Source organism: Etheostoma spectabile, chromosome 20 (genome assembly GCF_008692095.1).
Source record: "Etheostoma spectabile isolate EspeVRDwgs_2016 chromosome 20, UIUC_Espe_1.0, whole genome shotgun sequence".
NCBI lineage: Eukaryota > Metazoa > Chordata > Actinopteri > Perciformes > Percidae > Etheostoma > Etheostoma spectabile.
In genome coordinates this window covers 20,231,218-20,244,650 of record NC_045752.1, presented here as the reverse complement: position 1 = coordinate 20,244,650, position 13,433 = coordinate 20,231,218, and the positions used below count along the sequence as shown (strand labels likewise).

At 40.4% G+C, this 13,433-nt stretch overlaps 2 protein-coding genes across 3 annotated transcripts in view; both read right to left on the bottom strand.

The window, feature by feature from the left end:
• The window catches only part of LOC116669992 (tripartite motif-containing protein 54), a 36,415-nt gene extending 35,289 nt beyond the window's left edge, over positions 1 to 1,126 (bottom strand). For both annotated transcript variants that reach the window (XM_032500170.1, XM_032500171.1), the window contains exon 1: positions 354 to 1,126. In XM_032500170.1, the coding sequence (XP_032356061.1) occupies positions 354 to 365 (12 nt within the window). In that variant the 5' untranslated portion in view covers positions 366 to 1,126. The remainder of the gene's footprint in view (positions 1 to 353) is intronic.
• Positions 1,127 to 3,041: 1,915 nt separating this feature from the next.
• The window catches only part of LOC116669993 (dnaJ homolog subfamily C member 5), a 35,914-nt gene continuing 25,522 nt past the window's right edge, over positions 3,042 to 13,433 (bottom strand). Inside the window, exons 2-5 of the mRNA XM_032500173.1 lie at positions 8,859 to 9,031; positions 7,452 to 7,665; positions 6,384 to 6,555; positions 3,042 to 5,535 (exon numbers count right to left, since the gene is read on the bottom strand). Coding sequence (XP_032356064.1) covers positions 5,330 to 5,535; positions 6,384 to 6,555; positions 7,452 to 7,665; positions 8,859 to 8,965 — 699 coding nt within the window. The 5' untranslated portion in view covers positions 8,966 to 9,031 and the 3' untranslated portion in view covers positions 3,042 to 5,329. The remainder of the gene's footprint in view (positions 5,536 to 6,383; positions 6,556 to 7,451; positions 7,666 to 8,858; positions 9,032 to 13,433) is intronic.

The window sequence follows — 13,433 nt, the reverse complement described above, 5'->3', positions numbered from 1 at the left end:
GCAGAGGCACCGTGGCTCCGTCCGGAGCTTAGCACCTCCCAAGTCGATTGTGATTGGTTTAAAGAAATTACATTATACCAGTGCACGTTTTTCTCCCATCCCTGAATGCTGTGTGGAATAGTCAGACCCTCCTCTGCAGCACTGTAAAGGAAGGTCTGACAAAGAAAACTACCAATTTAGTATCCAACCAAATGTCTCCCCTTCTGTTCCTGAGTAATAACATTTTATTGTCACAGTGAATTTGATTTTTCTGGCATAAAACATTTATCATCATTATCACAGTGAACTTTAACCGTTGACCGCCAAAATCAAATCAGTTCATCATTGAGTCCAAGAGTCCGTCTGTTACTCACCTTACTCTCCATTAGCTGATGATCGGCGGGTTCACTGTGTCAGCACTTTAGTTTCTCTCCGTCGTTACAAAGTTGGAGGCAGTTCCACTTCCTGTGTCTAGTCTTTCTGCTTTGTTCAATCAAATAATCATTTAGTTAAGTAGTTTTTCTAAAATCCAAACCTGTGAGTCCTGCAGGTAAAGCCGGCTAAACTTTGGCAACTTTGTTCTGGTTTAAATTTCTTTTTAAATAGTCAGTTAAACACAATTATTTATTGTAGTTTCTCAATAATTTCCATACAGCTTTGTGCAAGTTGTATCCGCACAGAGAAGCCATGATCTGTTTCATTTTCCAGGATTTAATTTAGGTCTATTTTAAAACTCAGCTCTTGTGTAATCTTTGCATGAAGCTGCTGACTGTACAGACCACACAGGGTAACAAGGTCTGTCTCCATTTCTGGAAATACCATAACTCATAACCATAACATAACTAACTGTTGCCTTGGACAAAGTGTTCATGCCCAGCTAGGTGGTAAAGCCATCCACGTCAACACAGAAACACATTGGAAAGTTCATATATCAGTTTCATATCCAAGGCAGGAGGCAGTTTAGGATCTCCTCTTCAGCCCCGCTGACGATGACTGTCCCTCTCACGGCTCACCTTCCAGTTACTCTTCCTCGCTGGCTCTTCTTCACACACTCTCCCTCATCCGACACTCACTCCGTTCCTCTTTTTTCCACACAGTAGCAACTGCTATTTGCCTGTTTGCAGCTCACTAACCATCCACCGCAATGTGTGTGTCTGAGTGAGAGGATGCATGGGGGGGGTTAGGGGTCAGGTTTCCCGCCCCCCACACACACACACATACACCATATCAGGCAGTGGCCAGTATGTGGACGGATTAAGAGCATGCCAGGCTGTGCTCTTTCTACAGTTACACACTCTCCTCACCCTGGAGCATTTTTTCCCTGGGCTTTGGAAAACACTGATCCATATTTTTCACTATTTTTTGACATTTTATAGACAACAACTAATCCATGAATCAAGGTTTAATGGACAGTGAGAATAAGGGTTTGTTGCAGACAGATTACTTGTTAAAGGTGCATTAGCTTTTTTGCATCAGTTTGCTTTTATTCAGCAACTAAGAACACCATATACTGTACCACTGACTAACAGCTTCACTAACAGCCAGGCTGTCAGGAAGTTCTACACCCCTCCCCTCCCCCATCAGGGACAGCACCAGACACTTTATAAAGAACTCTCAACAACAATTCTTTATATTGCATATTTTCAGAATGTTTAGTTTTCTATACTGTTTGGTTTTTTCAAACATCTGCACTATTTAGAATGTATTTATTGTATTGTAGGCCTATATATGACATATCATTTTTATCTTCCTAATTGTATCCATTTCCCATCTTTTATTTCATACTTGTTGGACATGTCCTTATTGCACCATGGGTCAGAGAGACTCCTCTGTATGCCTGGCACATATTGCTGAATTGACCAAGTTTACTTGACTTAATATAAGCATTGACTTGATGTTTAACACACTATCATGTAGTTTTTTTTGCAGATGACAGGACATTTTCCAGCATTTTCAACAATTAAAAGTTCTCCTTTACAGATGTACTTTGCATCATAAATCAGCACATTCTTTTCTTTCTAATCAAAGAAACTCACAGAGAAACAAAGGCTCTGAAGCAACAGAAACATTTATTTTACAACAGTACATCAGATACTTGATTTACCCCCCCCCCGTCTGCCTGACGTCGGCCCATGCTAAAAACAGACAAGCTCTACGTCTCTATGTCCTGTGAGCCTCTGCGTGTATGTACAGCAGCTCTGCCATTTTGCCACTTCATTGTCGAAAATGGTTCACATCTAAATATTCTATACATCCCTTCAATGCACTAATTATTAAAAACATAAGAAAAAATAAAATAAATAAAATAACCCGTCAATATGATTATCTTCTGGTCACTATATTCACACTTCTTGTTATTTATGAGATTGTTTTAGATGGAACAAAGGACGTTTTTTGTCTCCAGGTGTATTTCCTCCTGGCTTCATGCTGCATTCACTCAGACACTGTTGCATGTTGGGTCGATAGAGGAAGAAATTAGGGAAAAGGAGGGATTTGGGGGTTTTAACAATGTGGCTTTTCAGTGGACATGTGACATGAAGCACAAAACAAATACAGTGAAGACAGATTTGATTAAAGAGGGAGCCTTTGCCCGTTTCAGGAAAACCCTTTAAAGAGTTTTCAAAACATCAATGGGACCGAAAATCCAAATTAAAAACTGGAAGAAAAACTTAAAAACAAGGAACACAAATCAGATATAATCAGCCTGTTTTGAACAGCTGAAATGGGTGTACTGAAGCATTGTGTATTAGTACTGCATCCCCTTGATTTATCTCCATTCAGACGGAGTGGAAAATTCCCTGAAACACCCTTTGACATTTGAGAGAGAAGGTTTGTCATGGAAGAGACTTATTGTCATGATATGAATAAATACATAACAAACTAAGTGTTTGATTGAGGAATAAATATAGCCTATTGGGTTCAACTGTTGACACAAACAATCCCCCCGTTCCTGTATATTCCACTTTAGTAGAGCTGGAGTGTGACTGAGTGTAACTACAAAAAAGGAGTAGTTATTCTGAAGTTTTTCTGGAAAAGCATACCTAACTAATCAGCCTGATTGGTATAGGATTATATCATCTAAAAAACCCTGCTGCCACACGAACAAATAAGACTTTGGATATCAATACCCTCCCTTCGTTTACAACATGAATAAGAAAAACAAAAAGAATGAAAAGCAAATTCTACAAATAGAATGGAAGAGGTAAAGGACAAACTTAGTGTTTCAATTTCTGACCAACTCAACAAAATACAGTGACATGAAATCTAAACATAAACTTTACGCAACATGTACAGTCTTTTTACTTTTTCACAAAACAAATTGGAAACTAAAAACAAAAGAAAAAAGGGCTCAATCAGTGTGTACTGTACGTGTTGTTCCGGATGACACCAAGAGGTTCTAATGTCTCGACTAATACACACACACACACACACACACACACACACACACAGAGCTGGCGCTCCATCCTTCACATGTGAAAGAGAAAGTGGATCCAAACGGAAAAGTAGGAAGAAGTGGAGGAAAAGAGAAAGAGGTGAAGGAGGACCAGGGCAGATATACGATGAAGTAGCCTTAATACCAGCAGGGGTTTTCCTGCCTTTTGGACAACAGTGAGCATGATCGCAATGTCATGCAATGAGTCTGTGTTACCTTATTTGACAGGAATCTATATGCATTTGCCCGTTATTTGTGACAATTTGATAAAAAAATATCTATTATGCTTTAGTAAATGAAAACTGCTTAAATACTAGCGGGAGAGTCGGGCACAGCCAGAATAGAAGATGTTAAAACTGAGATCAGCGCTCTTATTCAAGTCTATGTTGAAGTCTATGTTCTGTTGTTTGGTAAATTGCTATTATACACAGTGGGAGAGGATTTAAAGTGCTATTATTATTCTCAATTGTCATCCTTTTGGTGCTAGCTAAAACCCTAAAGTTCCTCTATGGAGGACTAACCTAAGCTAACCGTACTGTGACTAACTACTGCTGTGACTGGGAATCAGATGCTATGGCATTACGTTCAAGACAGAGAGGTAAATGGCATGATGAATTACAGGACTGGCCGCCACAGCTTGTCCCTAACCCTAACCCATAGTCCGCTGTTGCCCCCCCCCGTTGCAGACTAAACGCATTCAAACTTCATTCAAAATATTTTTTTGTCGTACCATTTGATGACCGCCGCGTGTGTGATTGTGCAATCACGTAGGCTTGTATCATGTGGAAGTGCCGAGCCTGCTGTTGTCATTACTTAGAGCACCTGTTAATTGTGTGAGCAACGAGGGGCCCCTGCGAGGATGTTCCCCGAGGGTGTAGAGGACAAACTCCTCACTGAACACACACACACGGGATCACTGACCTACTTCCAGAAAAGCCTCAATAAGTGTTTCCCAGTGGGCCAAAAGGAGACAGCTTGTTTCAGTGGCTTTGTTTGAGTGAAAAAGAAAATCTAGTTCTAGACAACTGGGGTAAAACATTTGTGTGACATGTCCAAAAAGCTCTCTCCTGGTGTACATATTCACTTGGCAAATGTCTTAAGTTGATCGATGGGGGAAGTGATTGATCCTTGTGTAGTACTGCCTGTCTGCATGCAATTTTTGTGGCGTGTGCAGTGCGCATCATAACCTCTGGTTCTGATGTGGGTAGAATGACTTCATGTGTAGGTTGCCAAATCACTTTAGGACGGAAGAAACTAGATTTTAAAGTGTTACAAATGTACACTATAAGTCACATTTACACTTGTGTAGCACAAGTGAAGCCAGAAACAAAACGCTTCCTGTGTTGACAAAGCATCCGCCGAAAATGACGAGAAAAAGGCATTACTGTTAAAAGTCATTGCATATCTTTAGTGATTAATGTCTCTCTCTCATTTGTTAATTAACCAAAATGTTGCATTCTAGACTAAAATGTGTGAGCAGAATTCATTTGCAAAGTTTCCTCTGTTACCACTTTCCTTTTGTGCTGAAGCTGGGCTATTTTACGCTTTTTCTTTCTTATGATTTTTTTTGGAAATGGAAAACATCACAATTTTTGGGTCTACCTCTCACAGATAAAACCATTGTCTAATGCTTTAGTAAACATGTCTCTATGTTCTGTGCTTAAGACTGCATCTGCCATGACGTTGAGAGTCTCCTAACTAGGAGCTCATCTGTCCCTGCATTCTACCTAACCAGTATTAAAAGAATCGTTTTTTTAGTTTTGCATTTATTTGTCCTGCTTTATTTTCCTCCTTCTCCCCTCACTTCACATTAACTAGAAATTAAGGTGAATTCAAGGTTAAGGTTTGGGCTGGCTGACTGACTCTCCGTGATTGTATGTAGTATTTGCTGGTGTGTGTGTGTCTGTGTGTGTGGTATCATTGGTTGATACTGTATCTGTGGTTACCGGAAGGTCTGAGGTGTGTGTGTGTGTGTGTGTGTGTGTGTGTGTGTGTGTGTGTGTGTGTGGTAAGTGTGTCTAGTATGGTCAGTACGGTCCTGTAGCTATTGGTGGCTATCAGACGTGGAGCGCTTGTGCTTTCTGTGGCTGAGGACGGCTGCACCACGATGGGCTCAACGCCATCTGGGGAAGACAAACGCACACACACGCAATCACAATAATTTTAATTTGAACATTTTGCAATGAAAATGAGAATAACTAAACAAAAATGATCACAACCTCCAGATCGTGAATCATATCGCAATCGCAATATCAGCAAAACTCGCTAGTTAAATTTCCTTTGGGATGAATGAAGTATCTATCTATCTATCTATCTATCTATCCAGTTATTTTCCTCATCGTGCAGTCCTAATTAGAGCACATGCAAATGTTCCAAAAAAATGAGAGAAAAAGCCACAGCTGTGTAAAGCCATGGGCAGTGCTTGAGTCACTACAAGTGTCTTTCATTACCTCACAAACACCTTGTGCCACAAATCTAAAATTAATGATTTAAAGTAATGTCTCACGGACAATGGCCAGACATTCGTCTGCTTCTAGCTCGTCCATTGTGAGGATAGGTGGATTTTCTGTTTCATATTCTTGTAAGTTGCTTAGAGTTAGGTTGTAAGCTGTTAAACATAAAACCTGATGATTTACTATAATCTGATATTAAGTCTAACAGACTAATCCATAGTGAAAATAATAGCTGCATTTGTAAAATAAACCGTGTCAACCTAAAATAAAACATGCTCTAAGGTTATGAAATTAAGGGTTAAAATTAATTTCACTGCTGTGTGCACAGAAGGGTTGGGACTTAATATTGATGACGATGTGAAGTGTTGTGAATGTTATGTTTACACAGATGTGAGATTTATCATCAAAGAGCATGTTCTGGGACCATTCAGGGACCGTGTGTGAAATACCTCATGTAGTGTTGTAAATAATAAAAGAGGAGCCAGCTGTCATAAGAGCCATGGCGGTTAAAGCCTCACCTCTCTCGTCAGCTGTCATCTGGGCCTCCAGGTCCTCGGGGGAGACGTAGAACTCGGGCTCCTGGTCCATGGGCGGCCGAGGTTTACATTTACCGCAGCAACAGTTACAGCAGCAACACAGGCAACAGCAACAATAACAGCCTGTGGACAGGCAGCAGAAGACGAACAAGGCCTGTGGGATGAAGAAGGGGGGGAGGTTATTTAGACCTCTACTTCATGTGTACCATGTTTTTTTCTTTCACACGCAATCACACACCACACACCACACAAACACCCACACACACACACACCCACACACACACACACACACACACCACACACACCACCACCACACACCCACACACACACACACACCACACCACACCACACACACACACAATTTAGTACTCAATGATGTATATGTTTTTTTCTCATCTATTGAGTTGTTGAATTGTATTATCCTAGCTTGCTTTGGCCAATTGTTACCTAACATCAGGCTAAATATGGAAATGAATTTAAGTTTGAGAGAGAGAGAGAGAGAGAGAGGAGCGAGAGAGAGGAGACGAGAGAGAAAGAAAACAAGAAGGAAGAAAGAAAGAGAGAGAGAGATATAAACAGTTAACAGTGAGTAAATCCTGAATATATTGTATTCTGGAGAGGCACACATCCAGAAAAATGTCTTTTCCAAATGACCATAAGTGCCATATGCATAATGCCATATGCATATGTCATAATAATGACTGTCCCTTTAAGTTAAATACACCTGTATGTGGAAGGCCGACATCCCTCTCAGTTCACTCAGGCAACATTTACACTGCTACGTTTCACCCCTCTCATTCCCCCTGCTCTGGTGTTTCCCCCTCACACTACCCCTGCTCTGGCGTTTCCCCCTCTCATTCCATCTACTCTGGGGTTTCCCCCTCTCATTCCCCCTGCTCTGGCATTTCCCCCTCTCATTTTTCATGCTCTGGGGTTTCACAACTTTTGGCTTAAAACTCAAACGCTTAAAAACCAAAACGTAGCAATCTAGATGTAGCTTTACAGGTCATAAAGAAAGAAAGAATGCACGTATGTTGGCCTCCATCCTACCTTTGCCCACCAGCTGGACAGAACAAAGTAGGTGTTGACGTTCTCCTCTCCAAACTGCTCTGCGACGTAGAGCCCCAGCGAGCCATATTTGTCGTAGATGTTCTTCTTTGTGGCGTCGCTCAGGATGGAATGGGCGTTGTTGATTTCCTTGAACTTTTCGGCAGCGTCCGGGTTATCCGGGTTCTTGTCTGGGTGAAACTTCAATGCCAGTTTCCTGTAAAAAAAAAAAAAAAAGAGGAAAGGTTGCCGGGTTAGCTCAGTTGGTAGAGCAGGTGCACAAATATAGAGGTTAACTCCTTGACCCTGGGTTTGACTCCAACCTGCAGACCTTTGCTGCATGTCAACTTAACATGATGACGTTTTATATAAACTCTTCTTTGTGAATTAAAAGGATTTTAACTTACAGTAGTCTGATTTAAAGGCTTATTCGGTACAGAACACCTGTTGAGTGGCTAATAGTTACAGTCTGTTATTAACATCAGATCATCTCCAGTCTGTTATTATTAATATCAGATCATTTCCGGTTTGTTATCATTAAAAACAGATCATTTCCAGTCTAATATTATTAACACTATCGATGGCTCTGTTCTATACAAGTGTTCCAGGAAGCCGTGTGAGTGTGTTCAATTGTACCATTTTGTTTTAAGCGCCAAAGCAGGCAACGTTTTAGTTTGGTTAGTGTGTCAAGAGCTTGAATTATAGGTTGCAATTTCCAAGATGTGGGTCTTGACTTAACCACACTAAGGGCGTTTTCACACCTCCACACCAAGGTCCAGACCAAGGTTCATGTTTTTGTTACATTGCAACATCTGATCCGTTAAGTTTTGGTTTCACACTGCAGCTTTGCAGCACACTAAAGATCTCTATGTGAACAAACTACTTCCTGCTGTCCTCACATACTTGAGCTGTGTCTCCAGATACTTAGAACTGATTGGCGTCCCCGTCCTCTCGTATCCTCTCTCTGTGTCGGAGGTTTTAGCCAAAACCTTTTTAGAGGTGGTTAGACACCGAATACTAGAGAAAGCCTGAAGTTTTTTTTTTATTAATAAAAATGATTCTGAAATACAGAGCTGGAGCAGTTGCAGTTAGAAAATAACATTAAAGTAATAGTTAATAAACAGTATACAAACATATCATACTGTGCAGGAAGTGTCTTTTAAAGAAAAGAGGGGCATAAAATCAACTTTAAAATGTATATTAAACTCACCATTTAAATATGGTAAATGCTGCATAACAGAGTTTGATGACTCAATATGAGAGCGAGGAAAATCCTGACTGTGTATTTCAGGATCCCTGTGCCCATTAAAAATGTCTCACAGGCCTCTGCCTCCCTCTAGTGGTTCTCAACCTAAAAGATCAATATCAAAGATGGACTAAGGGCCTGCTGTCGAGTGTAGTAACACATACCTGTAACATTTCTTGATATCCTCTGTCGTGGCGCTCTTGTCGACTCCCAGCACGACGTACAGCGATTCTCCTGATGTGGAGAGAGCTCTCTGTCTCTGCTGCTCCATGGCCCCCCTCTCTCTATCTCTCTCGTTCCTTCTGTTACTCGCTCCTTCTCTTGCTTAGCCTCTGACCTGTTGGGTAGGAAGAAAAACAAGTGTATTCATGACATGGAAACTTGTTGTCTGTAGTATTGCAATTGAATTGGTATGTTGATTGCCTGTATGAGTGTCAAATGCTGCATACGTGACATGCCTGTTGACTGAGATATACAGTCAGGTCCATAAATATTGGGACATCAACACTGAAAAACACCCTGAAAGCAATGACTTTGGAACGGTGTTTGGGGATTGGATTGGACAGAACGCCAATGGTTTCTGCAAGTCACACAGTTAAGGTCCCTCCACATTTTGTAGATATATCGGATAGTAATAGAAGAAACAAAACAAAGTGAATTGTTTTGATTGGAACCTTTAGCTCATCCGACTTTGTCCTCTTTTCTTTTTTTCTCCTGGAAACAAAGGAACAAATCCTAGCCTTCTTCATTCTGTATCCAGTGTCAATATCCATTATTATTATCAATAGAAGTACAGTCAGGCCATAAATTGGGACATCAACACAATTCCAATCTTTTTGGCTCTATACACCACCCCAATGGATTTGAAATGAAACAACAAGATGTGCTTTATTGCAGACTTTCAGCTTTAATTGAAGGTATTTACATCCAAATCAGTGAACGGTGTAGGAATTACAAACGTTTGTATATGTGCCTGCCACTTTTTAAGGGACCAAAAGTAATGGGAGATATAATCATAAATCAACTTTCACTTTTAATACTTGGTTGCAAATCCTTTGCAGTCAATTACAGCCTGAAGTCTGGAACGCATAGACATCACCAGACGCTGGGTTTCATCCCTGGTGATGCTCTGCCAGGCTCTACTGCAACGGTCTTCAGTTCCTGCTTGTTCTGGGGCATTTTCCCTTCAGTTTGTCTTCAGCAAGTGAAATGCATGCTCAATCGGATTCAGGTCAGGTGATTGACTTGGCCATTGGATAACATTACTTTTCCCTTAAAAACTCTTTGGTTGCTTTCGCAGTATGCTTTGGGTCATTGTCCATCTGCACTGTGAAGCGCCGTCCAATGAGTTCTGAAGCATTTGGCTGATATGAGCAGATAATATTGCTCGAAACACTTCAGAATTCATCCTGCTGTTTTGTCAGCAGTCACATCATCAATAAATACAGAGAACCAGTTCCATTGGCAGCCATACATGCCCACGCCATGACACTACCACCACCAGCTTCACGATGAGGGGGTATGCTTGGGATCATGAGCAGTTCCTTTCCTTCTCACACTTTCTCTTTCCATCACTCTGGTACAAGTTGATCTTGGTCTCATCTGTCAAAGGATGTTGTTCCAACTGTGAAGGCTTTTTAGATGTTGTTTGGCAAACTCTATCTGGCCTTCCGGTTTTTGAGGCTCACAATGGTTACATCTTGGGGTAAACCCCTGTATTCACTCTGGTGAAGTCTTCTTGATTGTTGACTTTGACACACATACACCTACCTCCTGGAGAGTGTTCTTGATCTGGCCAACGTTGTGAAGGGTGTTTCTTCACAGGGAAAGAATTCTTCGGTCATCCACCACAGTGGGTTCGTGGTCTTCCGGGTCTTTTGGTGTTGCTGAGTCACGGTGCGTTCTTTCTTTTTAAGAATGTTCCAAACAGTTGATTTGGCCACACCTAATGTTTTAGCTATCTCTCTGATGGGTTTGTTTTGATTTTTCAGCCTAAGATGGCTTGCTTCACTGATAGCGACAGCTCTTTAGATCTCATATTGAGAGTTGAGCAACAAGATTCCAAATGCAAATAGAGGACTTGAATGAACTGTGGACCTTTTATCTGCTCCTTGTAAATGGGATAATGAGGGATAACACACACCTGGCCATGGAACAGCTGAGCAGCCAATTGTCCATTACTTTTGGTCCCTTAAAAAGTGGCAGGCACATATACAAACTGTTGTAATTCCTACACAGTTCATCTGATTGTGTGGATGTAAATACCCTCAAATTAAAGCTGAAAGTCTGCAGATAAAGCACGTTTGTTTCATTTCAAATCCATTGTGGTTGTGTATAGAGCCAAAAAGATTGGAATTGTGTTGATGTCCCAATATTTATGGACCTGACTGTACTTCTATTGATAATAATAATGGATATTGACACCTGGGGATACAGAATGAGAGAATGCTAGGGATTTGTTCCTTTGTTTCCAGGAAGAAAAACAAGAAAAGAGGACAAAGTAGCGGATGAGCTAAAGGTTCCAATCACAACAATTCACTTTGTTTTTGTTTCTTCTATTACTATCCGTTATTATCTACGAAAAATGTGGAGGGACCTTTAACTGTGTGACTTGCAGAAACCATTGGCGTTCTGTCCAATCCAATCCCCAAACACCGTTCCAAAGTCATTGCTTTCAGGTAAAGGATGTCCACTTGGTCCATTAAGCCTCCCTGCTGCTGATAGAATTACACTAAAACATGTCTTTCTTGGCTTTTAGAGGCTTGGATGTAACAGAACCAGGCCTGAGGGTTTTTCACAGGAACATTTGAAGAAAGGAGACTCATGAAACAGAAACAGCTTCAGTCAGGAGTATTTACACAGGCAGTTATGTTTCATGAGCTCTTATGTGACTGGAGACTGACATTTCAATGATCAAAACACTCATTCCACCTTTTATACTGAACGTACAGCTGCATGTCTATGGCCAGCGTCTTTGTTGCGGGTGTGCTGATGTGTAGAAGAAGAGGAAGGAATACATGAGATAAACCAGGGCTACTTAAGTTCATGTCATGCAGCCAGGTGAGGCAGGTGTAGATGGCTGAGAGATTTCTAATCTGTCCTAAATGAACCCTATGGTTTCCAGTAAGTCCATTGTTAATGAGCTGCAGTAAACAAGATGCAGCAAAGAAGCAGGAAGTAGGTGACTTAGAGTCGCCTCTTAACAAAAGGTTTTTCATTAAAAACTAAAATTTTAAAAAGTAGTCTGACATCATTTTGAACCATTATTATTACCATATGTGTCTGTGTCTAAAACGTTTGAAAAGCTAGAGCAGATAATAAATAAATAGTAGGGGTTGGAATCACCAGAGGCCTCACCGTACGATATCATCACTACACGATATTATTGCAATTTAAAACATACTGCCATATTCGGCAATTTATGACCTTTTTTACAACTTAAAATATTTCCCAATTTCAAATGATGTTCCCAAAAGGAAACTGTCAGTTTTACGTAAAAGATGCATTTCATGTTTGTTCATCTCACTTTAATTTTGTTGCTGCAGAATGGGATTGTCAAGCAGACAAACTGACCAACACACACACACAACAAATATATATATATATATATATATATATATATATATATATATATATATATAGGAGAGAGAGAGAGAGAGAGATAGAGAGAGAGAGATAGATAGATAGATAGATAGATAGATATGATACATACTTGGCGTCTGTGTAGTAATACAGTATTGCCACAGAAAATATCACGATGCTATGCTGTATTGATCCCCATGGTAAAGCATGGTGAAGCCCAGTCGGTTGGTTTCCAGTGCAGTATAAGTGATGAAATTCACTGACTTTATCAACAGCATTAAATAAGGAAGTGGTTACTATTACCATGGCAATCAATGAACTAGCTAAACTAAATCTACATTTAAATGTACACTGCATGGTGGATGATTACTTGCAAAATTACACGTACACACAGCAACACTGTTGCAATCAAAAATTTCATTTCAGAACTCAAAACAGTCAACTCAAACAGGACTTTAATCATGGCTGTAACATTGATATATTAGAAAAGAAAACATAAAGACAGTTAAAAACAGAAACACCCTGGAGGATGAACTATGTAAAGCTGTTTAATGACGGATTTGAGTAAATATAGGCTACTTCATTGTGGAATGACTTTGCTGCAGGTGTTGGGGAGTAGTATGACAGTATATGTAACCCTAGTTAAACAGTGTCCTTTAATTGAATTGCTCAAAGTCCAGTCAGTAACTTATAGAGATTACTTTCATTTTCTGCAGTACGGTGGCAGTTTAATGTTTGGTCAACAGAAATACAGTCTATCTAGTGTGAAAAATAGCCACTGGTAACCTTTTTATCCAAGCTGCTGTAGCATTCTCTTACTATACTGGTGATTTAGGAAATAAACGTATGGTGTGCAATGTAAGCATGAATGCTAAATCATTAGTTAAAAGCCTGATGAAATACATCTAAAAGTTGAAGGGGATCAGCAGAGTCAAGGAGGGTGCTGCAGGCCAGAGACGCAACGAGAAACAACAGTAGTGCACCCACTGTAGGGCTACAGGGCTTATGTACAGCAGGCTTCTCCATAAGTTATTTCAACCAGACAATACACCCATAGGACAACAACCGTGGTGCGCGGCTAATAAACCAAATTAAAGCAAGAGAGTAAATCAAGTCATTTAAATATTTGGAGAACAGGATCCTATTTATTTAAATTT